The 23,756-nt window shown below is 34.4% G+C and overlaps 12 protein-coding genes and 1 non-coding gene across 13 annotated transcripts; 8 read left to right on the plus strand and 5 right to left on the minus strand.

The window, feature by feature from the left end:
* Positions 1-193: 193 nt before the first annotated feature.
* On the plus strand, positions 194-1,626 carry NAEGRDRAFT_82752 (uncharacterized protein). Its single transcript, XM_002672385.1, has 2 exons — positions 194-357; positions 500-1,626. Exons 1-2 carry the CDS (start codon positions 281-283, stop codon positions 1,614-1,616), a joined length of 1,194 nt encoding a protein of 397 aa, XP_002672431.1. The 5' UTR covers positions 194-280; the 3' UTR covers positions 1,617-1,626.
* A 334-nt stretch (positions 1,627-1,960) lies between these two features.
* On the plus strand, positions 1,961-2,956 carry NAEGRDRAFT_72373 (uncharacterized protein; the record flags this gene model as incomplete). Its single annotated transcript, XM_002672386.1, has 1 exon — positions 1,961-2,956. The coding sequence occupies one exon, from the start codon at positions 1,961-1,963 to the stop codon at positions 2,954-2,956; it is 996 nt and encodes a 331-aa protein (XP_002672432.1).
* A 215-nt stretch (positions 2,957-3,171) lies between these two features.
* On the plus strand, positions 3,172-4,200 carry NAEGRDRAFT_72374 (uncharacterized protein; the record flags this gene model as incomplete). Its single annotated transcript, XM_002672387.1, has 1 exon — positions 3,172-4,200. One exon carries the CDS (start codon positions 3,172-3,174, stop codon positions 4,198-4,200), a length of 1,029 nt encoding a protein of 342 aa, XP_002672433.1.
* Positions 4,201-4,426: 226 nt separating this feature from the next.
* Positions 4,427-4,909, plus strand: NAEGRDRAFT_72375 (uncharacterized protein; the record flags this gene model as incomplete). The annotated part of the gene is made up of 1 exon (XM_002672388.1): positions 4,427-4,909. One exon carries the CDS (start codon positions 4,427-4,429, stop codon positions 4,907-4,909), a length of 483 nt encoding a protein of 160 aa, XP_002672434.1.
* Positions 4,910-5,088: 179 nt separating this feature from the next.
* On the minus strand, positions 5,089-5,161 carry NAEGRDRAFT_t589. The gene has a single exon. It is a non-coding gene; the product is annotated as a tRNA-Ile (tRNA).
* A 165-nt stretch (positions 5,162-5,326) lies between these two features.
* Positions 5,327-6,982, plus strand: NAEGRDRAFT_52167 (uncharacterized protein; the record flags this gene model as incomplete). The annotated part of the gene is made up of 1 exon (XM_002672389.1): positions 5,327-6,982. One exon carries the CDS (start codon positions 5,327-5,329, stop codon positions 6,980-6,982), a length of 1,656 nt encoding a protein of 551 aa, XP_002672435.1.
* A 129-nt stretch (positions 6,983-7,111) lies between these two features.
* On the minus strand, positions 7,112-8,475 carry NAEGRDRAFT_55423 (beta-tubulin). Its single transcript, XM_002672459.1, has one exon. The coding sequence runs from the start codon at positions 8,468-8,470 to the stop codon at positions 7,115-7,117; it is 1,356 nt and encodes a 451-aa protein (XP_002672505.1). The 5' UTR covers positions 8,471-8,475; the 3' UTR covers positions 7,112-7,114.
* Positions 8,476-8,816: 341 nt separating this feature from the next.
* NAEGRDRAFT_72378 (uncharacterized protein) lies at positions 8,817-10,817 on the minus strand (the record flags this gene model as incomplete). The annotated part of the gene is made up of 1 exon (XM_002672460.1): positions 8,817-10,817. One exon carries the CDS (start codon positions 10,815-10,817, stop codon positions 8,817-8,819), a length of 2,001 nt encoding a protein of 666 aa, XP_002672506.1.
* Positions 10,818-11,591: 774 nt separating this feature from the next.
* Positions 11,592-13,256, minus strand: NAEGRDRAFT_81185 (uncharacterized protein; the record flags this gene model as incomplete). The annotated part of the gene is made up of 1 exon (XM_002672461.1): positions 11,592-13,256. The coding sequence occupies one exon, from the start codon at positions 13,254-13,256 to the stop codon at positions 11,706-11,708; it is 1,551 nt and encodes a 516-aa protein (XP_002672507.1). The 3' UTR covers positions 11,592-11,705.
* A 1,225-nt stretch (positions 13,257-14,481) lies between these two features.
* NAEGRDRAFT_52170 (uncharacterized protein) lies at positions 14,482-16,326 on the plus strand (the record flags this gene model as incomplete). Its single annotated transcript, XM_002672390.1, has 1 exon — positions 14,482-16,326. One exon carries the CDS (start codon positions 14,482-14,484, stop codon positions 16,324-16,326), a length of 1,845 nt encoding a protein of 614 aa, XP_002672436.1.
* Positions 16,327-17,464: 1,138 nt separating this feature from the next.
* On the plus strand, positions 17,465-19,498 carry NAEGRDRAFT_59191 (uncharacterized protein). Its single transcript, XM_002672391.1, has one exon. It carries the CDS (start codon positions 17,617-17,619, stop codon positions 19,453-19,455), a length of 1,839 nt encoding a protein of 612 aa, XP_002672437.1. The 5' UTR covers positions 17,465-17,616; the 3' UTR covers positions 19,456-19,498.
* Positions 19,499-19,640: 142 nt separating this feature from the next.
* Positions 19,641-20,522, minus strand: NAEGRDRAFT_72382 (uncharacterized protein; the record flags this gene model as incomplete). The annotated part of the gene is made up of 1 exon (XM_002672462.1): positions 19,641-20,522. One exon carries the CDS (start codon positions 20,520-20,522, stop codon positions 19,641-19,643), a length of 882 nt encoding a protein of 293 aa, XP_002672508.1.
* A 1,373-nt stretch (positions 20,523-21,895) lies between these two features.
* Positions 21,896-23,325, plus strand: NAEGRDRAFT_81187 (uncharacterized protein; the record flags this gene model as incomplete). The annotated part of the gene is made up of 1 exon (XM_002672392.1): positions 21,896-23,325. The coding sequence occupies one exon, from the start codon at positions 21,896-21,898 to the stop codon at positions 23,210-23,212; it is 1,317 nt and encodes a 438-aa protein (XP_002672438.1). The 3' UTR covers positions 23,213-23,325.
* Between the last annotated feature and the right edge of the window lie 431 nt (positions 23,326-23,756).

Raw genomic sequence — 23,756 nt, forward strand, 5'->3', positions numbered from 1 at the left:
AGTTTTTCACACTCGAAACTCAATTGACCTCTTCCAGTATACTAAACTTTAAACTCCCAATTCAACCATTGACAAAAAATTTCCTTATTGGTCCTCATCGTAAAGCTCCTCAAAATAACAAACAAGAAAAAAAATGCACAAAAATTCCGCTTCCTCCTCCAAGAAGAACACACCGCTCATGATGAAGTTGTTGTTCTCTAAAAGTTGTTTTCTTTTTGTTGTTGTATTTTTGTTATTCGCATTAGAATGTGTTGTTCACGGATTTAATATTGTGAATCCAATGAAGCAGCCGCAACAACAAAAACAACAAACACTTGTTGGAGCTGATCAAATTCCGTATTTTGAAACATCGTGTGGGTAGGTTCTTGTTGTTTGTTGGTTATTGATTGATTGAATAATTTTCGGAATTGATGATGATCGAAATTTGGATGAAAATATTTTGTGGATTATTTGATCATGATGATGAAATAATTAAATTGGATAAAATTGTGTAAATCAGAACACATTATCAAATCGGGTACGAAATTGGAAATCACTTTAAGGATCGAATTCAAAGAATGCTTTATAATCAATCTTTGCCTTTCCAACAAGTAATTCTTCCATTTTCAAAGAAGGCTCCGGAAATTGTGGAAAATCTTCGTAAATTAAATTCACTATACTTCCCAGAGTATTTTGAGGAAATTAGAGGAATTGCTGATGGAGCTAATCTTCCAACAGAGTGGATCTTTTTATTAAATGTTGGAGTGGAATTGGAAAATTATGCAACTGGACCAAGTGGAAAGGGTGATAAGCAATGTTCTGATGTGTTTGTTTCATTGAAGAATTTTAGAACTAGAACTGCAATTTTGGGACACAATGAAGATGCAGATCCTTACACACAAGATTATGATTACCTTGTTAAGAGTTGTATTAAGACTAATGATCAAGCTGAACCATTTGTTTTTGTTGCCTATCACTATGCTGGACAATTGCCTGGAAATGCATTTGCTTGGACTAAATATTTGGCCCTCTCCACCAATGCTCAATTCCCACTCGTTTTACCAAAGGCAGGTTATGGACTTGGTAGAAACTTTGTCAATAGAAAAGTTTACGAATCAAAGACTATTGCACAAGTTACTGAAACATTGAGCAAGTTTTCAGGAATGTTAGCCAGTGGATTTGCCTCCAATGTCGCTCCACTCTATGACACTCAATCCTCAGCCCTCTATGAAATGAGATCTTTCGAGAATGCACCAAGAGTCAATAATAGTATTGCCATGTCCATGCACTCCATTCTTCCTTTCAATGTTCTCTCCTCAAGTGGACAAAGTTTTTATTTCCATGTGAACATGTATAGAAATTTGAGTGTTCCTGAATTTTTGGATCCAAGTAGTGTTCACAGAACAGCCAGATTCAATCAATTCACCAAAATTGAAACTGAAGAGCAAGTTCTTGCACTCCTTGGTGATACCTACGATAAGGAATTCCCAATCTACAGACAACCAACCAAAACAGATGATGCCTCAACAGTAGCCACAGTTTTGTTCAATCTCATCACTAGAAAAGTTACTGTCTATAACAAGAATCCAAAGACCAGCCAACCAATCCATCATTTCAATTGGTTAACTCGTCAATAAACCAATTTTCAACAAACCTTAATTTGAATAGGAAGTGGACTGAGAAAACTGCTTTTGGTGATGTACATTTTGAATTGCATAATTCAATATTGAAATTAATTTGTTAGAATTCCAAAATAATTAAATTTTAAAATCAAAAAAAAATGCTCCACTCCAACGAAGGAAATCACGTTCAATTTTTTCTTTGTGATTTTAAACATTCCGAAAATTTGGTTAATTGTCAATTATTTAATTTATTAAAATTAAAATTAGGTTTTTGTAAAGTAGGATCACCAATTACTTCCAATGTATTAAATGGAATTAAATTATTAGGAATTGATGAACCATCACACATGTTACCAAAAATGTTATCAAAACATTTAGAAAATTACCTGTTTGAATGTTGTGTTGGAACTGATCGATTGGTTTCTTATTCGATTGCCATTGTGGAAAGAATGAAGAAAGAGGAAACTAGAAAGAAAAAGACCATTGTGATTGGGAATGGTAAAATGTGGTTCTATACAGTTGGATACTTGTTAAAAACCTTTGGAGGAGATGAAATTAAGGTTTGCAATTTGGTGGAAGATCAAACGTACAACCAGGAAAATATAATTCTTGGAACTCCTGATAAAATTAATGAACTATTGGAAAGTGGAAATGTTAATTGTACAGATATTAATCTATTGGTGGTTGATCAACCAGATGAACTGTCTAGATTCGATTTATCAATGCATGCCATTTTGAGGAATGTTAATTGTCAAATATTTTGGTTCAGCTCTAAGAGAAATGATTTCACCAATGAAATTTATCTGAAATCTCCCATTGTTATCGAACCACTCCAAGATGAAAAGTCTACCAATCAGAATTTGGGATATATTTACTCCAAACATTTTTACATTGACGTAGAAAAGGAAAGCTACAAACCTGAAACTCTGCCTGATTTACTGGACTACATCTCAGCACAATGTGCAATTTATTGTAATACTTATGAACGTGCGATTGAAATTTCAAGAGCTCTGGAGCGTGAGCATCACACAGCCCATTGTCTACACAATGAAATGTCAGACTCAGAAATTGAACAAAAAATCAATGATTTCAGAAATGCAATTGTCCAAAACTTGATAATTTCCAATTACAAATTCCCCAAATTGAATTTCAATCCTAAAATTACCGTCAATTACGATCTACCTTGGCAAAATGACAAGTATGTCAAATGTTGTTGTTTGAGATCAAAATATGAGCCCAGAAGTATTCATATTAGTTTCGTTAGAAATGAGGATAAGCTCAAGTTGAAAGAACTTGAAAGATACTATTCTCTTTCTATTGATGAATGCCCCATGGACATTATCGAGATGATTTGAAAGTAATTTTACAAAAAAAAATGGTCAACTCGAAAGGAGCTTTCGTTCAAATTATTCTCCACGATTTTACTTGCTCTTCAGAAAGTAATAACGAAGATAGATTATTTAATTTGTTAAAATTAAAATTGGGTCATCAGCAGTTTCAATGTTGGTCAGTTTATGCTTCATTTGAAGAGTACAAACTTTCCGATATTACATTAGAAAGAATTTATTTGATGGGATTTGATGAACCATCTACGGGTCATAGACAATGCATTTTTCCAATGATAAATTCACAAAATACATTGGTAAATTTCCTATTCGAACGTGTGGAAGGAACTGATCGAATGGTTTCTTATTCAATTGCAATTGTGGAACGATTTAGGAATGAGGAAATTAAAAAGAATATCACAATTGTTATTGGAAAGGGCTATATGTGGTTCCATACAGTTCGACACTTGCTAAAAACCTTTGGAGGTGATGAAATCAAGGTTTTTTGTTTGGAAGAAACTAAAGTAAAATATCAAGGAAATTATGACGTCTTGATTGGAACTCCTGAGAAAATTAAAGACCTATTGGAAAGTGGAATTGTTAATTGTAAAGATATAAGCTTATTGGTAGTTGATCAATTAGATGAATGGAATGAATTCAATTTAAATATGCATGAAATTTTGAGGAATGTTAATTGTCAAATATTTTGGTGTAGTAATGGAAAGAGAAATGATTTCACCAATGAAATTTATTTGAAATCTCCCATTGTTATTGAATCCAAAGATGTAGAGAAGAATAATATGGTATTGAACTGCAGTTCTCGACATTTTAATATTGGCGTGGAAAAGGAGATTTACAAACTTGAGGTTCTTGAAGCATTATTAGAAACTATTCCCATCAATACTGTAATTTATTGTAATTCTGATAATGTTGCCAATGGTATTTCAAATTACCTTCAAGCACATAATTTAGCAGTTTCATGTCTAAGCAAAGACATGTCAGAATTAGAAATTGAACAAAAAACCAATGAATTCAGAGAAGGAAATGTCCAACTCCACTTGATTCTTGCAAATCTAAAAGTTTCCCGATTGAAATTCAATCCTCGAGTAGTTATCAATTTCAATCTCCCTTGGCAGAATGATAAGTATACATATTGGACTCCTTGCTTTAGTCTAATAACGAATGAAGATAGAATCAAGTTGAAAGAAATTGAAAAGATTTATTCAATAGAAATACAAGACAAAGAGCTACGAAAATACAGTATTTGGAATTGATTGATTTTATCAAAATTTTCACACGTTTACTGGAAAGCTACTGTAAAATATACGGAAATTGAATGGTGCATGACGGTCTAGACTAAGCTTACCAAAAATATGTCCATCTTTGGAAATGCTTTACAGAGTTTACAGTATGATGTACTGTTTCTTTCACAGCCAATTCAAAGCGTGTTGTGTGTGTTGATGACTCAAACAACAAAAAAACAAATCCATTCAACTCAGAATGAAGTCCCTCATGTTTATTTTAGCTCTGGTCTTGTTCTTGGCCTTGAGTGTGCATGGATCTATCTATCAATACAGATATTTCAGTGATGCCAAGTGTACAACTACCCCTTACTTGACTAGATATTGGAATTATGATTCATGTGAACCAGTAGCAAATAATTGTACTTTTGGAGGTGAATCACGAACTTGTCTTTCCAAATTGCCAGAAATTACCCCTAGTTCCAATACCATTTCGATTTATAGTTTTAATTTTGGTTCTTGCTATGGTTGGAATGATGTTTATACATTTGCTACAGATAAATGTATTCCTTACTCAATGGAATCAGGTAGTATAATCAAATACCAATCCATGAAGACAGACGGATGCGATAAGATCACCTACTATTATGGAACTGATTGTACTAGGGAAGGAAAAACAACAACAATTTCTGGCACGAACTTGTCTTTCCAAATTGCCAGAAATTACCACTTCATGTGTTGACCAAACATTCAAGTTTGTCTGTCAAGCAGATCCAAAACCAGCCAAGTCAGTACTTCCATCGAGTGCTTTTGCCTTACAAGCTCCAACAATTACTTTGGTTTTAATTTCAATGTTGGCAAAAATAATCAAGAACATTGTCAAGAATCTTAATAAAACAAATAAAGTCTTTTAAAAATAGATGCTGACGGACGGGATCGAACCGGCGACCAATGGCTTATTAGACCAACGCTCTACCTACTTAACTACGCCAGCATTACATCTATTAATTTTACAAATACCATCTAAAATCTTTATCATCCTTAATTCCTTATTTCCCCATCTACATTTTTGAAAAAACCACATGAAAAGATGTCACCTATTTTATTTCCACTTTAAAATCTAAGGAAGCCTAAAATTATTTGTTTCTCAAAACAAAAAATGCCCACAAACAACCATCACAATTCCTATCACCCATATCAACAACAGAGAAACTCCGACTCTGATCATCAACATCATCGACAACACTCTCGGAATCATCACCATCATCATCATCATCACCATCATCAGCGAAATAATAACTACAATCATAGAGGAAATTATGATGAATATCAAAATAATAATCCAACAATGAGAGAAAATTCAAATCATCATCATCAATATAATATTCCGTATTCACATTCTTCTGCTACATCTCAGCAGGGTGGAAGATATTTCGAGCAATTAAATAATAATAATAATCGTCATCAACAACAATACAGAGGAGGAAATCAATCATCATCAAATCAAGTTAGATTTTCAATACCATCCTCATCGTCATCAAGTAATTCCTCAAGAATTGAAAAGAATCGAGAACCTGAAAGTCATTCGGCTAAATGTGACATCTGTAGAGAATATAAACAAAGTGGAATGATGAAATGTATATCTTGTGATGATTGCTACAGACATGTTGATTGTGATGTCGCAAGAAATCCAAAATCAAAGCCTAATTCAGAATCTAAATATATCAATTTCATGTGTGAAAATTGTTTTGAAGTTAAGGTCAAGATTGAGGGAGATGACTTTCGAATTTTTGCCCTCAACAAGGTTACTACAACACCAATTGAAAATGATTTGGATAAAATGGATGATAGTGAAACTTCTTCAGTAATGTGCCCACTTTGTAATCAATTAATTGCTGGACATTCTAGGGAAATATTTAATAATCATTTAAGGTTTAAATTCAAAGATGCTCTAATTGAAAAGTTTCTACTCACTGGTACTATTCCAATTCCAATTACTTCGAGAAAAAGTGGAGTATCCATTGAACACTCATTTAAACCCAATGATTTTAACTCCCTATCAACCTGTTTCTTTGTGCTGGGATTCAAAAAGGATCAGTTAGAAGAGTACATGGTCAAGAATTGCCCTATTGAATATAATGACATTAGAAATTTCTTAGAAATTGACAGGAATTCATCTATTTGTATCATTTCATGTTGGACTGTACGAGGTGCCTTCATTTTAGCATGCAAGTTGAGATGTGCAGTGATTGAAACTGCTCATCCAATGATTTACTTTATCAAATCAACAAGATCACTCAAAGTATTCCAAAAAATTTGCTCCATTCAAGAATTTACTGGACTTAACAAAGACATTCAATCCATTAAGAATATGGAAATTACAAGTCTTGTTTCAAGTGAGGGAAAGAATGAGACAATTGTCCACTTTAAAGATGATTTTGATTGTATTAAATGGATGTGGACTTGCCACAAATCTGCCACCACAAGACTTCCCAAGATTGAATTTCATGATGACCATTTAATTGACACAACGACTATATGTCATATTAAAAATTTACCAACCAAAGACATTACTTTGAGTGAGCTGTGGAAAGATATCAAGAGGAGCTTCAAGCAGAGACTGACTTTCCTCTCCAATCGAGAACAATCAAAGATCAAGTATTATGTCTCTGATTGGTTCTATGATGTTGGTAATCATATTATTAGAGTTGAATTTCATCATTCCAAGTTTTGTGAATTATTTAAATTATTGCTTGATGGTTTGGAATTACTTGATGTAAAATTATCAATCACAATTCCAAGTTCTACTAGTTAATAAATTATTTTCACCTCCTTATTGATAAGAAATTGAGAAATAACATTGTTTTAATTGTTTTTTTAAATTAATTTTATTTACAAAATTTCAAGTAAAGTGGACTTAATCACTTCACTGTCTCTCGATCTAAATTTAATAGTCAGCTGGTTGTTCTTCACCTTCAGCACCTTCATTTTCATCAAATTCACCTTCTTCTTCAGCAGTGGCATCTTGGTATTGTTGGTATTCAGAAACCAAGTCATTCATGTTGGATTCAGCTTCAGTGAATTCCATTTCATCCATACCTTCACCTGTATACCAATGCAAGAAAGCCTTTCTTCTGAACATGGCAGTGAATTGTTCTGAAACTCTCTTGAACATTTCTTGGATAGCAGTAGAGTTACCAATGAAAGTAGCAGCCATCTTCAAACCTCTTGGTGGAATGTCACAGACTGATGACTTGATATTGTTTGGAATCCATTCGACAAAGTATGAACTATTCTTATTTTGAACGTTGAGCATTTGTTCGTCAACTTCCTTAGTACTCATTCTGCCTCTGAACATTGCAGAAGCAGTCAAATATCTACCGTGTCTTGGATCAGAAGCAGCCATCATATTCTTAGCATCGAACATTTGTTGAGTCAATTCTGGAACAGTCAAAGCTCTATATTGTTGGGAACCTCTTGAGGTCAATGGGGCGAAACCAATCAAGAAGAAGTGAAGACGTGGGAATGGAATCAAGTTAACAGCCAACTTTCTCAAATCAGAGTTCAATTGACCTGGGAATCTCAAGCAACAAGTAACACCAGACATGACAATAGAGACCAAGTGGTTCAAGTCACCAAAGGTTGGTGTAGTAAGCTTGAGGGTTCTGAAACAAATATCGTACAAGGCTTCGTTATCAATACACATGACTTCATCGGCATTTTCGACAAGTTGATGGACTGAGAGAGTAGCATTATATGGTTCAACGACGGTATCAGAGACCTTTGGAGATGGGAAGACAGAGAAAGTCATCATCATTCTGTCTGGGTATTCTTCTCTAATCTTGGAGATCAACAAAGTACCCATACCAGAACCAGTACCACCACCCAAAGAGTGAGCAATTTGGAAACCTTGCAAACAATCACAAGATTCAGCTTCCTTTCTTACTACATCCAAAACAGAGTCAATCAATTCAGCACCTTCAGTATAGTGACCCTTAGCCCAGTTGTTACCAGCACCAGTTTGACCAAAGACAAAGTTGTCTGGTCTGAAAATTTGACCGTATGGACCAGCTCTAACAGAGTCCATAGTACCTGGTTCCAAATCCATGAGAATAGCTCTTGGGACATATCTACCACCAGTAGCTTCATTATAGTAAACATTAATTCTTTCTAATTGCAAGTCAGAGTCTCCGTGATAAGCACCAGTTGGGTCGACACCGTGTTCATCAGAAATTACTTCCCAGAATTTGGCACCGATTTGGTTACCACATTGACCAGCTTGAATGTGCACAATTTCTCTCATCTTGTTGTTATTATTGTATTTTTTTTTGTTTTTGTTTTGAGGTTATTCGGGTTTTGGTGATTTTATTTATTTAATTTTGTAGTTTTGTATTTTGGCGGCAAAACGAATATACAACTCGATTACAACTACTGTTAAATTTTAAAAAGGAGGGAATATTTTGGCGCCAGTGTATTTTGAATCGAAAATTGTTGAAGGATGATGAGACTGAAATAAATACAAGAATTGGTGCGAATAATTACAAAGAAAGATTATAAATCATTGAAAGAAGAATGCCTTAATATAACGAGCAACCTAGTCCATTTTGAAGATCATTTCTCAGATTGGATATTTTAAAGAGAAAATCATTTTATTCAAAAGCTTCTCCTATTGAAGAAACTCTTCTTGCTCTCTCTGTGAAATCGTTCAATGTATCAATTTGACGATTGGTTTGTTCGGAAGTTAATTGTATATTGGTGAGTCTTCTTCTTGATGTAATTGTCTTTGTTAGACCATTGTAGAATGCCTGACCACGAGAGGACAGAACCTTGTTACGTAAAGCTCGTGGCACCTTTCCTCCAAAATCATTGTAAAATATGGAGGTGTATTTAACAAAGTTGGCATCAATTTCTTCTAACAAAATTCCTCCTAAAATTTGCCCCTTTACATTGCCCTTCTCAAGTGGAGCATCCTTATTGTCAATGCTCTTCTTGATAATGACATAATCTCTACTCTCTGTGCCATCCTCATTAATTTCTCTTCTCACAGTTGTTCCTATACAGTATTCTCTCTTTGAGAGAGGCCACATTAGTTTGTGTACCTCTTTCTGATAGCTCACTGAGTATTCGTCATTCTTGATATATTCAATAAATTTACAATCTTTCAAATTTGGATCAATGATTTGTGAGTATCTGGTGTCTAAAAGTGCATCCAACAATTCATCAGTTGTTCCATTCACAATACCAACCTCCTTAATGAGCTTCTTACCATTTGGTTTGTTCTTTTTCTTTTTAGATGATGACGTTTGAACTTTTTGAGCGTTGATTTGAGTAGCATTGAACTTGTACTGAGATGAGCTCAAATTTGATACCTTCTTGGATCCCAATTCAGAGTTGAAAAAGTTAGGATGACTCTCTGCCATTCTCAAATTCTCAAATGATTCATCTGGTTGCTCTATTTGAGAGCCTGTACTAAATCTCTGCTCACTTTCAAATGATGAATACTCTTCATTTTGAGAGAGCACTTTCCAAGCATCACTTTTTAACCATAACAATTCATGGAATACATCGAAAAATCTCTCATCAATATTCTTATTATCCCTCTCTCTGAGTAATTCTTCGAATCTGTCCTTGATTAGAACTGGTTCATTATCGGTAGAGTGAGAGATGATATCAGAAATGACCTCAGCATGGTTGGTAGGACACGAATGGCTATGAGTGAATTGAGGAGCAGAGAGTGAGAAGGAAGAGGTCATGCTTAGTGATTGAATTCTAGAACGTCTATTATTTCTAGTACCGACGGAGGAAAATAGTGAGACGAGGCACTTTTTCACCGATTCTACATTGGTGGAGCCGACAATATTTGGCAACTCCTTCTTGACATGATTCACTGAATAGGAAATAAATTGATTACTGGTAATAAATCTTGAAAAGCTATCAGTCTTGAGTGAAATGGTCACCTCAGTCATAGCCTGATCAAACAAGTTAGTTGGGGTATTGGAAGGAGTGCATTCATCCTCAAATTGATTCACAATTTGGTCTTTGAGAGCGTTAGGTAAATTGAGTTGTTTATCACTAGTGAGTGAGTCATCGACAAAGGTTTCTACAATATATTTGGCTTGTTGATATCTTTCATTTGAATTGGAAATTTCTCTATAGGTTGGAATGAGTTGAAGAAATTCCAGTGGTGCGCTATTCCTCTCATACTGAAGAAATTCCCTAAATGCTTCCAAAAAGTCTCCTCCAACATTCATAAATGCATCAAAAACTATTGTAAAATGTTTCATATTTTCCAAAACGAGAGATTTAAGAGCAGTCTCATCGATTGAGGCTTGTTTTGTTCCAATAAGTCTGGCTCCTAAATTAATAGGACTATTTGGACCACTTCCATTAGGAAAGAAGGATCCAGGAGAGTTTGGCATTGATCGTGAGGATGGTATATTACTATTTCCAACAGACAATAAGTTATTACTATTGTTAGAAGAATGATCTGGCACAATTCCTAAAGCACTCCACGGAGACATTGGTGATGTTGAAAGCAAACTAGAAGTTGGTGAGCAGGGAGAAACCATACTATTTCCTGAAGGATTATGAGTTGACCTCTTGAGAGAAGATGAGGTTGACGAAGTTGGAGAAGTTGCTCTATTATTCATGTTATTATTGCTGTTAGACGAAGATGACGATTTCTGATTTACAAGTAACATTTTCAAAGTTGTAGTCTATATTGATTAATAGCAAGTGTTCTATGAAATGTTCTGATTCGTGGGTCTGTTCAGGGACACTCTCTCGATATCTATTGAAAGGTTTTTTTTACAGTAAACAATTCCTTTGGCGCCTTTCAATTGTAGCTAATCACCTCACGTTGTTGTTTGGAAGTGATTGTGTGATGCCGAGAAAGAAAAAACAAGCCTTGACAAAAAGAGCTTTGTAAATATTTACGGGAAAATTGTTGTATGTTGATGTCAATTAATAAATCAACTAATACGTGTGGTGTGTTGTTGAAAAAATATTGCTTCTTATTGTATGTGGTGCTGATGAAATATTTGGAACAACTAGCAACACGGGCAATTTCGAATAATAGATCTGAAAGAAAGAAGAAGGTGTTGTTGAAATGATGAGGTTTTTTTGCAAAGTGCATGCAAAGATTTGTTGCTGCTTGTTGAAAAAAGGATCGTATTAAACCTTTTCAGTTTTCATCAATGTTCAAAATAAGATTGGAAAGCAAAAACCGAAATAGTGGGAAACTTTCTCTTTTCGGCTAGTAAAGAACAAATTGAAATGCAAGTCATGGTTAATTGAGTAGCCAATAATTTACTTGTAATCAAGAAATACAACAACTTTGAAAGAGATTCGAAACAGATGTGATCGTATTGCCTCTTGGAAAGGACTGTTCGTTGAGGTTACAAGAATGGTTTTACTGGGTCTGTAAGTAGAATAAGTTTATTGTCGTATTTGAGAGAGACAGAAAAAATGATGTTGGTTGACTAATGATATTCCTTATTAGCTCAATAAGAGATTCTCATTTCCAGATTGAATCATTTTCAATTGGTCATTTCATTAATTTTACCAGTGAATAAAATAGTATTGGTTGGCAAGTGTTGCAAAATAAATACAAATGGTCGATCAGCAATGAATTGATAGGAAGGAGTAAATTTTTTCATGGCTCTTCCACCACCTCTACCGCCCATTGCAGTAGCTGCAGCTGCAACTGTTCCAGATTCATCAACTTGAATGAAGGCCTTATGAATAACATTGCTAATGTGTACTTGATCGTTAGAATTGGCCAACATGCTTGAAAAATCAGCTTGTGAAGAGAAAATATTCTTGATATTGAATGGATCTTCTCTAAATGATTGCACTAAATTTGGGAGTGTGGCTTGAAATTTGAATTTTGGAATTTCAATTCTGTCAACCTTTACAAAGGTATTTGGTTGGAGTTGAGTAACATCTTGGAGTTTTTCAATGATCCATTGATTGAAATCATTCTCAGTTTCTTCGTTGAGTGTGACATTTTCATTTGGTTTAATAAATGTCATGCAGTAATCTTCATCAGAGTAAGGCAATTGCAACAATTGATATTCATCCAAATTGGCATAACAAAATTTCTTATCAGAAGACATGTGCATCATATCACACTTGTCTCCACCACTTGGATTGGAAATAGTTCTGAAACTCTTCTTGAAGGTGGACCTATTTTTGAATTGATATTTCCACTTGCCATTGAAATAAATGGCATTCACAAGAACCATAATGGTTTGCCTATTTATATCTGTATCTGAAAGTAAATCTCTAATGTACTTTCTAGTTTTGTCTTCAACCCACTTGTTGATTAATCTGACTTGAGCAGAGGGCTTATTCATAAAGTCAACTCTCTCTGCTTGGGAATCGAACTTGCTTTCCAATTCTTGTAAGAATGGCTCTTTAATTTGAACAGTCTCTTGAAGATAAATTCTATTGGCAATGGAGAGTGTATCATTGGTTTGAATCAAGATCTTTATCATGTTGGTATACTTTTCAAGTTCAGTTTTCTTCCAATTTTCAAACTTTTCCTTCAAAGTATTGAAATTTCCAACGCTATCATAACTCTTGCTCAAGAATAATCCATCAATAATCTCAGTAAGAGATTCATTATTTGTACCCACCATACAATTCAAAAAGCAAATAAAAATTGAGAAGGGAGACATGACAACATTCTCCTTCAACCCAACTTTTATGCTAAACAAGGCAGATGAAAATTCATTCTCTGCCAATGACATGTTTGTTTGAGAAGTTGACACTCTTCTCTTTCCCCATGACGGTCTTGTTTGTTTTTGATCATCATTCTCATCAATCATGGCATTATCATCAATTTTACGATTTTTGCCATCATTGAATGAGAGACGATCAGTGTATTGATGAGTGGCCACTCTTCCACCTCTTGGAGATCCTCCTCTTCTATTGTGATTTCCACCACGATGGCTGGTTGTTGTGGATCGTTCAGAAGGAGGAGTAGATTGACCAATACCAATAGAAATGGAAGTTGTTGCTTCGGTGGTTGTCTTTTCTAATTGGCCGGTGAGTGGATTATTAGTAAATTTGGTGTGCTTTGGCATTGTGTGTTGTGTTTGAATAAATAATATTTTTTTTTGATTGTTTTTACAATCATTGATCAAGCTATTAATAATTGTTGTTGGAACATGTAGTGAAAATTATTGAACATCCTTAAACGGTGTTACACAATAGGTGATTTGATTGTTAAAATAGCATGCTTAACAAGCTCCATGATATGAAGTTCCCTCTACTGATTTTGTTGTTGGTTTAAAAATCGTCTCACCCAAACCAATCTTGTTCGATTTCTTTTCAACCTTCTCGGCATTTGGTTTTCTTTCCTCTCCAACAACAATAGCAGGAAGCTTTTCTTTGGCTACTGTCTTGGTTCTCTTCTCCACTGTTTTGCTATCTACTTCCACAACCTCGGATGTTGTTTTTTTGGTTGTTTTCGAGACTCTTTGCGATTGGTTTTTTACCATTTTTTTTTGATCTTGAATGAAAGAGTTATCCAATTTAAAGAAGAAATTGTAAACAAGTTAAGAATTGTTCCGTTACCTCCAACAAACTGATGATGAAATTGCTTGATGATGTAATGGAACTTACATTTCACTAATCATTCAATGATTTTCAATATAATATTGTTGTTAGAAAACACCATTTCTCAAAGAACCAATCGTATGCTAACTCTCACAACAGAATCCATCCAATACTAGTGACAGCAACAAATCGGTACTTCGAGCGTGATGAATCATCAACACCACATATTGAAATGGTAGTTGTCAACCTCGTTTAGTTTTTGACAATGTGGATTAATTGGAAAAACAATAACAAAAATCGTAACTGTTCTTTTACTGTTTGGTTATTTTTGCATCTGTGAGTCTTTTTCGACAAGTAAAAAAACGCAACACAACTCTTCTCTTGTGAACAAAGTTTTCGTTTCTTCTTCTTTCTAACACTTTCTGTTAGAAACAAAACGATTCCTTTGCTTCTTCATCATTGAACAACTTTACACAAAGGGAAGATAATAATAGGGAAACCTTTTGCCATATTTCATCAACCTCTCAAAAATTCTGAGCCTTTCACAAGTTGTTTCTCATACTGTTAGAAACCCCAAAAAAAAACACAACCAAACACTTCAACAACAAGTGCAGTAACAAGACACAGCACTATATCGACAGTCATTAAGTTTCACATAGGTATTAAATAACAACAACAACAAGAAGGTCAACAACAGTTGTGAAAAACAATTTACGAAACATTATACGAAACTAGACTGAAGAAACGGAAATGCGACTTCCTTCTTCACACAACAATAATTATCAAGAAAATCTTTCACATGCCATCCAAGAAACTTTTAAAAAGTATAATGTACATTTAGAAATGTGTCTTGGCGATGGTTTCATCATGAATGGTTTTTTGGATTTTCTCAAGAATGAACTAAATGCCAGTTCTTTGGAATTTCTTGTTAAAATTGATGAATATTCGAATAGTCATAATTCGTCTACTTTCTATTCGAATGGCAGTAGTGTCAATAATGTAAATTCACCAGCAGGATTGCTTCCTTCAATTCAGACATCTACAACAACAATATCAACAATTAGTATTGGTTCTCCGTTGTCTCCATCAGTTTCGTCCACTAGTTTCACCTCACCAGGAAGAAAGGTTCAAAGAAAGGATTCTCTGAAGGATTTAACAGAACATAATTCAATTTTTTCACAACCCTTCAACAATAACAAGATAAGTAGAAAGGCCAAAGCTAAGGAAATTATCGACAAATTTCTCAACGATCATTCAGCACATCAAGTCAACTTGTCCAGTCAAATAAGAGATGCTGTATTGAGAAATTATGAAAAGGAATGTTCTAGAGGAGGTGGTGAAAATGATATTAATCCACATTTATTTGATGAAGCCAGAACAGAAGTTAGTTTACAATTGAAATGCGACAGTTTCGTCAGATTTTTGAAGAGTCATTCTTTTTTCAATTTGATTGTGAGTAAGGTAGAGAAGGAAGTTACCTCAAAGAATTTGGATGCCATTTACAAGTTTTTGAATATCTACTTTTCCAAGATTGGAGAGACAAAGAAAAATCAAGTTTCTCAATTTATTACAAATAAGTCGAATAGAGCTCTTTCTCCTGCTTCACCTGCTTCTGGTTCTGGTTCAGGTTCTGGATCTCCATTGGGATTGGTTTCACCATTGGCTGATCTTTCAAGTGATGATGGTTCCATTGACTCGGTTGAATCAATTACTCATGTCAATCATGTTCAAACAATGCTTTCCCTTCATACCCTTTCTCCAAATGGAATAGAAACAAAAATATTGGATAATGTTATGGATATTAGAGAAAAATTCACCAAATCTATTGCTGAATTGGTAGATGATATTGTTACTGAGCAACAATTTGATTTACTTATCGAATTGGTCAATAACGAAAGTTTGTGGTTGAAAGTTCACGAAGATTCTGAATCCTCATGCTTTGTTTCAGAAAACAAATTCTATCACAACAGTAGAGGATTGAAAATTTATAAGGAAGTGGGAATTATTGAATCATCTCCTGAGGAAGTACTCTTTGCATTGACAGATATGAGAATCTTGAATATCATTGACGATACCATGTCCAATGTGAAATTTGAAAGATTTGTCAAAGGACCTACCTATGCAGTCAGCTATTTGAGCAGTAAAATGAAAATGGCTTGGCCAATGAGTGATAGACAATTCCTGATTGGAACTTCCATTAGAGACGAAACATTTGATTCCTACAATGGATATACCATCTTGAGAAGAAGTCACGATTGCAAAGAGGTTCCACTCAGTAAGGGATGCATCAAGGGTATCTTTCTAGGAGGCGTTGTTATTGAGAAATTGAGTGAAAAACACACAAGATTCACAGCTTCAGGATTTGTTGACATGGGTGGCAAATTCCCACTTTCTCTCTTTAACAAGATTCTTTCACTAAGACAATCAAAAGGTGTTGAAAATGTCAAGAAGGGAATTTCAAAGAGAAGAAACATGCCACTTACAGAACAACAAGTCAACTCTGAAAATTCATTCTACTTGTTGGATACTCTCTTCTACTCGAGAGAACACAAAACTCAACCAAACAGTAGCAGCTCTCACACTCCTTCATTTTAATTCACTAATGAATTTTACAAATAGAGAAGATGATTATACGAATCATCTTCATTAATATGATTTGAAAACAAATCTGAATGCTTAGTCAAGCATCTATTGAGTTTACAATTTATTTGACATTATTTACATATCGAGAACTTTTTATTTAGAAAGTCAAGTATTATTCTAGCCAAATAAGATGACCACTATCAACTGTAGTCAAGTAAAGTGTCAATCAACACTGTGAAAACTCAACAAGGCTACTTGACACCTTTGGCCAAAAGACGAAAACAAATCCAACACGTTTCAACTGGTCACTTTTCCAATATCTTAATGCCTAATTGATGTGTTGGTTTTAAAGATGTTTGATAGAAAGCATTATTTGAGGTTGAATTTAACATTTATAATTCGTCGGATTTATTAATTCCGAGTCACCTAGTTTCGTTAATACAACCAAATATGAACTATGGTTGCAAAGTATATTGTAAAAGTGGTTGGTAAAATATCTTGGTGGTCTGTTGGTCAGTTATTCAAATACATTGATGGTCATACGTTTTCAATGGTACCATGAAGTTTCGAATAACATTTTCAGCCTCTTCTGACCAAAAACACAACATTATCCGAAATATGTTGAAGAAAGAGAAACCACTTTACGAATTCGAGAATTGAATAATAGTATTGGTAACAATTAAAATAGCCTGATCTTCACGAATAAACTCATTAGAAAATCACCTTCATGTCAATTTTACTTTCGTCTACTTTCTTCTATTCAATAATTCTCAATTTACCTCTCAAAAACACCAAATATCATCAGAGATTCCTTCTCCATTCAAGTCAAAACTCAAATATTTCACAACCCAAACCTTGCCATCACATCTCTCACATTTCCCTCACCAACCTCAATACCAGTGTACACAAAACCAACGTCACTTGCCATCAACAAAAAAGCGGATCTTCATTTGACTGTTTGAAAATGGCTTCGTTCCCGCTCAAAATAGATTGCTATCATCGCGTCGAGTCTTTTTTCGTATTTCACGTAAAATGAAAGCGTTCATCACATCAGATCTTTTCTTCGATGAGAAACAGTTAGCACAGCGACCTGCCCGTTCTTCAGGCGTGAATTAAAACAAAAAATCATTTTCCATACAATTTCACGTTTGTTTATCGATAATCGCATCTATTAGCTCGACGCTTATACGATATACACCCAGCGACCCACTAAACAAAAGTAATTGCACAACAACGAGCAAAACAAAAAGGAAGACTGGAAAAGAAAATCTCGAGTCTATCCATTAATAGAAGAACAACATTATGAGTGTTATTGAGAATTATTCTAATATTCAATCTACTACTACCTCTGCTAACAATAAGAGCAATTTTACAAGTTTAACCACATCAACAATGATATCGAATCAAACACCACCTCAACAAGGTGTTGTCAATACTCAAACACCAACTCTACGTACCCAACAAGAAATTAAAGCAGATTTGTATCAAGCAGTCATAAAAGGTATGATCAGCAGGGTACAAGAATGTTTGGAAGAGTTGTTGTCACTCGCTCATATTACTCAAAATACTGCCAATTCAACTGGTCAACTGTCATCTCCAGTTATTGGAAATGTATTGTATTCAACCTCACCTACTTCCCCTACTCACGTTAGTACCAACGGATTGGTTACAACACCAACATCAGATTTAGTCAACTCTGTAGAAGAATCAATTACCAATAATCATCCAGTTTCCTCCCCAAATAATTCAGTATCCTCTTCATCTTCATCTTTAATGATTGGTAGCCCAAATAATCATCTTTCAACTCACCTCTCAACAAGTGGATCACAAAAATTAATAACTATGGATCAAATAATACTGAAAACAACATTCCCTGAAGAATTTGATATGAATGTTGTTCATCTGTCGGCAAAACATGCACAAGCAGATATTCTCCAACACGTTATTTCATCTGCTTGTTGTGATGAAAAGTGTTCGAATACAAATGGTGGTCCAAACGCCAATCACTCAAATGAATGTCAAAGAAAAACAAATGCTCTCCTATCAAGTGTGGATAAGCAAAATGCCACTCCAATTTTCTATGCTGTACAATCAGGATCAAATGGAATTTGTGCATTTTTATGTAGTTTTAAAATTGTACAGGATCAGTTAAATTTGCATGCTGATCGATATGGTTTCTTACCTGTTCACTGGGCTTTGAAGAGAAAACAATTCGAAATTAGTGATACATTACAATTATTTGGTGCAAAACTCGATACCACTGTTGGTATCGGTGTTGGTCTTGGAGAATCTGTACTTCATATTGCTGTCAGAGAAAAATCTATGGAAAGCATTGAATATTTGGCAAAGACAAAACCTGGTATCCTTTTAAAGAAAAATTCACAAGAAGAAAATGCTCTCTTTGTATGTTTGACTGATTTCAGAGGAACCAGAATTAAGAGGATTGAAGAATCTTTCCTCACCAAGCTTCTCCCAACTGGAGGTGATTTGTTTGGAAATGATGCATTCGAAAGAGCAATTCTTCAAAAGAATGGTCATGGTAGAAATATCTTGATGGAATCTATTGCAAAGAATGACATGTCTTCCTTCTATGCTATCTTACAATATCTCTATCATGAAAAGAATTCAACAAAACAAAGATTAATTCCAATTCTTTTCAACGAAGTTGATTCTCAACAAAAGAATTTGATGCACTTGTGTGTTCAATCAGTATTTTTGACAGGTATGGCCTTTGATCCTGATACAGATGAAGCTTCTCTTGATTGGATGAATGCTCTCGAATGGACTCATGATTTTATTGAAACTGTCAGTCCAGTATTGAAACTCAGCAAGATGGCTCACTTATTCCTTGCCAAGGATAAATATGGTGACACTCCAAAAGAAAGTTGTAATCAATTCTATGATGCCACCAGTGATGCACAAGAACCTTTAATTATTGCAGAATCCATTTCCGAGTCTCTTTTGGAAGCAGCCACCAGTTGGGCTTCTGGAAAAAAGCGAAAATCAAAGAAGGGTGGAAGAAAAACACTTAACTTTTCTGATACTGACGAAAATCAAAATGCCAAAGCTCCAAGAGCCTCGTCGCTCCATCAAGTTATGGATTTCATTGGTATTACTGTCAAGAGAGGTTTCAAGAAATAAAAACATAATAAAATTCCAAAAACATTTAAAAATTTTGTATTTTAAATAGATCAAGTCAATTATTGTAAAGTTAGTTTGGAGACTTGACACCCAAAAGTAAGTTCAAATAAACTTCAAGTTCAAATATTTTCACAAAATGTAACACGTGAACTTGCTGATTTGTTCGAAATTGTTTATTGAAGATCTCATAAAAATTCCTCAACAAAAGATTGATCAAGTTTGGGAGACACTTTTGGAGATGTAATCATAGGCTCATCACTCAGTACTGTAAATGAATTGGTTGGGGAAATACCATCGCTCAATATCATTGATTCATTGTTCTCATCACCAACTCTTCTTCTCTTGTCTCCATTACTTATTGATGAATGTTTGGATTTGAGAGGTTGTACGAAAAAGAGGCCCTCATTGGAGGTCAGTTTGAGTGGCTTTCCTCTGTGGAGCTGATTCTTTTCCTGATTATTCTTGGGTGAAATATTCTTGGAGAGTGCTGGACTAGTGAGTTTAGTGGACTCGTTCAATAGTAAAATTCTATCAAGGGGAGTCTCGTAGGTAGTAGTGGCATTATTATGTACATTGGTTGAAAAAGTTGTTGAATTATTGGAATAGTCTACAGATGAGGTAGTCAAACAGTTAGTCATATAGCAGGTATTGGAAGTAATTGGTTTATCCACAATATTGAAATCAAAATCCAATTCTATCGAATTGTTTCTATCGAGTTTGGAAATATTTTGTTCAATCAATTGATTACTCGTAGTAGTAATATTTAAACCAACAAATTGTGAATGGTTGTGATCAATTGTTGAAGTGTTGTTATTACTTCCTTTAAAGAAGTGAAAGATATCAAGTTTGTTTTGCTTTTTCAACTTTCTCTTCTTTTCCTTCTTCTTTTCGTTAGCATTCTTATCGTTAGTGGAGGAAACAATTTGGGAAGGAATTATAATTGGATGATTAGTCATGGAAAATCTTCTCTTATTATTGGAATTTAACATGGTAAAGGAGGAAATTACACTCGATGAGGATGGTAAATTATCTTCAATGGTTTCTTCTTCCTTCTTTTGTTCTATCATTTCATAAAGTTGATGACAGTTACAGGTTTCGTATTTCTCTTCAGTAGAATGATGATGATGGTGATGATGATGATCTTTCGAGAGTCGAAATAATCTTTTGAAAGGATTAGACGAAACTACTCCAATGTTATTAGTGTTGTTTGTTGTTGTGTTATTATTATTTGAATGATGAATATTGGTGACCATTTTGCTATTTGTGAATGAGTCAGACGAAACTACTGATGATGGAGATTGGAAACTCTTGGGTGATTAGGTTTCTTTCACTGCTTGTCTTATTGGATACTATTCAAGTCTTTGAAGGCTAAAATAGATTAGGCAGTGTCAGTCTGGAGAGATAGGTCGGTTGAGTACGTTTTTTTTAAATATTAATTTAACTCTTACATTTAGTTTCGAATACATCGACCACGAAATAGAACGAAGAATTGTATGAAGTCAAACAAATGAGACTATGAAACTACAACAGGAAGTTTAAGGAAGTAGTAGCAGCAATTTGGACAATTATTTAATTGCTAATATTGTCATTCTCATCAACATGTCATTGAATAACACAGATTCCTTCCAAAAGGACATGTTGTGTATCAATTTAAAACAATAAAGGTGGGAATTGGCAAAGCTATATTCGCTTGACTCATTCATTGTCAGTGGTAAAATTGCTGAGTAAAGATCGGAATGAATAGTCTAGCTTTGGTGATAAATAGATGACTAGATCATTGCATGATGGTGAATTAATAATTGCTATTCGCCACATTAATAATTTTGTTAATTGATGAAATTACAATCGTCATCATGTTCTTATTCTTCCGTAAGAAGCAGCACCGTTGATAAAAGGCAGTGGATGGATTTAGAACTCTGCAATAGGCAACTTGGATTACTAAATTTCTTTTTGAAAGACTACAATTAATTGTTCTTCCATCCTCTTTCTTCTTTGTTCCTCTTCATTGTTGTGCTTCCTCACATGCTTATTTTGTATTAAGGAATTTTTTTTGAGGCTTTTTGTGTTTGACGCTGTGAAGATGAAGGCTTTGATTTTTCTTAATAAAAAAAATTACGGAAAATAGGCTTTTGAAAATTTATTTTAATGATGATTTTAGAAATATTATTATTGTATTCGTAACTATAATTATACTTGTAACTGTATTAGTTGAATGAAAAGGTGATATGGAGAAGATTGGAAAGAGAGTTTGAATTATATCGGAAGGAATGAATAACCAATTTTTATTTAAATAATGATAATTATTAATATTAAAAAAATCAATCATCTTTATTGAATAATTAATAATGAATGAATAATAATAATACACAATAATAGCTTGAACACTAATGAACTAATACAACTAATAGAATCAATTTAGAAAGCAAAAATCATCAAAAAAATGTCTTCAAATTATCCACCTCCTTTCAATCCTTCTCTGAATACACCAACCTCATCAGGGGCACAACAACAAAATAATCAACAAGTGCCCCAAGAACAAGAAGGAGATCAAGGATTTGCTCTTCATCCATATATTAGACAATTTGCTAACGTTAATAATACCAACACATTATCATCAGCTGATGCACCAACAGTTTTATCATCCGGATCATTGTCTACTAAACAGAGTCTTGATAGTGAAAGTTATAATCCAAATGTTGTTGGTAGTAGTGGTTCTTCTCCTCTGATCCAATCATCCTCCTCACCAATAACATCTCCACAACAAGTAATTCCACAGGGATATTCTGTAAATAACAATACATTCCTTCCACCACAACAAGCCTATTACACAAACTCTGGCATCTTTAGAAATGTTCCTAGTCATAATGGGTTATTATCTGATGGAAATATCGAACCAGTTCTAAACAAAGGAGAAGGCCCACAATTTCAATATTTTGGAATTGGTCCTTGTTGTTGTTGGGAAGTATTAGTTTGGATCTTGTCAAAGATGACATTTGGTATTGTGGAGGCCTTCTTTGCTATTCCAATGGCCAATAGTCAAATTAGTGAAATGATTGTTGGAGGAAGAAGACTCAAATTTGATACTCATGATCCATGGCTAAAGGTTCCAATACTTTGCATTATTAATAACTTTATCAATTCATCAACATTTGGATTGTGGTACTTGTCTGGAATGATGCACATCTTTTACTATTCTGAGCTTGATAGACGTATTTCTTGGGGAGAAGTCGTAGATCCTGATGCTGAAAATAATATAGTGTGGCATCCAATTGATGATGGAAGAGAAAAGTTCAAAATCTTGTCTGCCTTCCCAGGAGTAACCACTGAAATTGTTACTTGGGGAGCAAGATTGTTTTCTGTTACATTCTTATTGGGATTTGCTGAACCTTGGATTAAATCATATTACTATTCAAGATTGATGCCAAAGATGGAATTTGGAGGTGTTGGACAATTTTACTATGCCAACAAAAACCCAACAACCTATGGAAGAGACAAACTCAAGGTAGTGTTTAATGCAAGAGGTCATCAAATTTTCTTCCGTTGGTTGCAAGGTCACATTATTGTATTGGCCTCGTGTGGAATGTTTTTGTGCTGCTTTGGAAATTGGATTGATGCCTTCATGAACAGATACCTTCATGTTGACGAAACAGTTACCACCACATTGAGTCCATTCATAATTTCTGAAGAGTCACTCTCTGTTGCTCAATCTCCAAGCGAGCCAAGCACATACAATTACCGAATTCCAACCAATGTTTAATGTTGTTATCATAAACAAGCATTTATGTTAACAAGTTCCAATAACATAACAACATTTGATTTATCGATTCAATTAGAAAGTAAAACCAAATAATGTCAACAATGTGTCATGATAATGAAAATTCATCTGTATTATTAAGATGGTCACAATGCCTAGGTGCAGCCAAATTACTAATCCAACAGTCACTTCATGGACGCATCATGGACAATAATGCTCCCTAATAGTATCTTGCTTTCAGAGAATCATCATAACCTTTCGGCCCGCATAGCGTTGATATTCGGTAGTTGTCTTGGAATGTCAAAATGAAGCACCACTCCTCCAACATTGTTAACGAAACATAACTTGTCATGTGCCTAGATGGGCCAACGTACCTTTTAAAAAGTGACAAAGAAATTCATGCAACCCAATCGTATTTAATAAGGATATTATTTACCACTTCTTAAATTGTGAAGGAGTCAAGATTTTCTCTTTACACAAGAGATGAAAAACGCATTTTCACACACGAACAAAAAACCTCAACTCCTTCCATTGCAGAAACTTGACC

This window comes from Naegleria gruberi, assembly GCF_000004985.1.
Source record: "Naegleria gruberi genomic scaffold NAEGRscaffold_53, whole genome shotgun sequence".
In the NCBI taxonomy this organism is placed as follows: Eukaryota; Heterolobosea; class Eutetramitea; order Acrasida; family Naegleriidae; genus Naegleria; species Naegleria gruberi.

Excerpts from the sequence above, each read along its gene's own strand:
- NAEGRDRAFT_82752 (XM_002672385.1), top strand. The coding sequence starts at position 281 with ATGAAGCAGCCGCAACAACAAAAACAACAAACACTTGTTGGAGCTGAT. Across the intron at positions 358-499 it reads TATTTTGAAACATCGTGTGG|AACACATTATCAAATCGGGT; the intron begins GTAGGTTCTTGT and ends TGTGTAAATCAG.
- NAEGRDRAFT_55423 (XM_002672459.1), bottom strand. The coding sequence starts at position 8,470 with ATGAGAGAAATTGTGCACATTCAAGCTGGTCAATGTGGTAACCAAATC.
- NAEGRDRAFT_59191 (XM_002672391.1), top strand. The coding sequence starts at position 17,617 with ATGAGTGTTATTGAGAATTATTCTAATATTCAATCTACTACTACCTCT.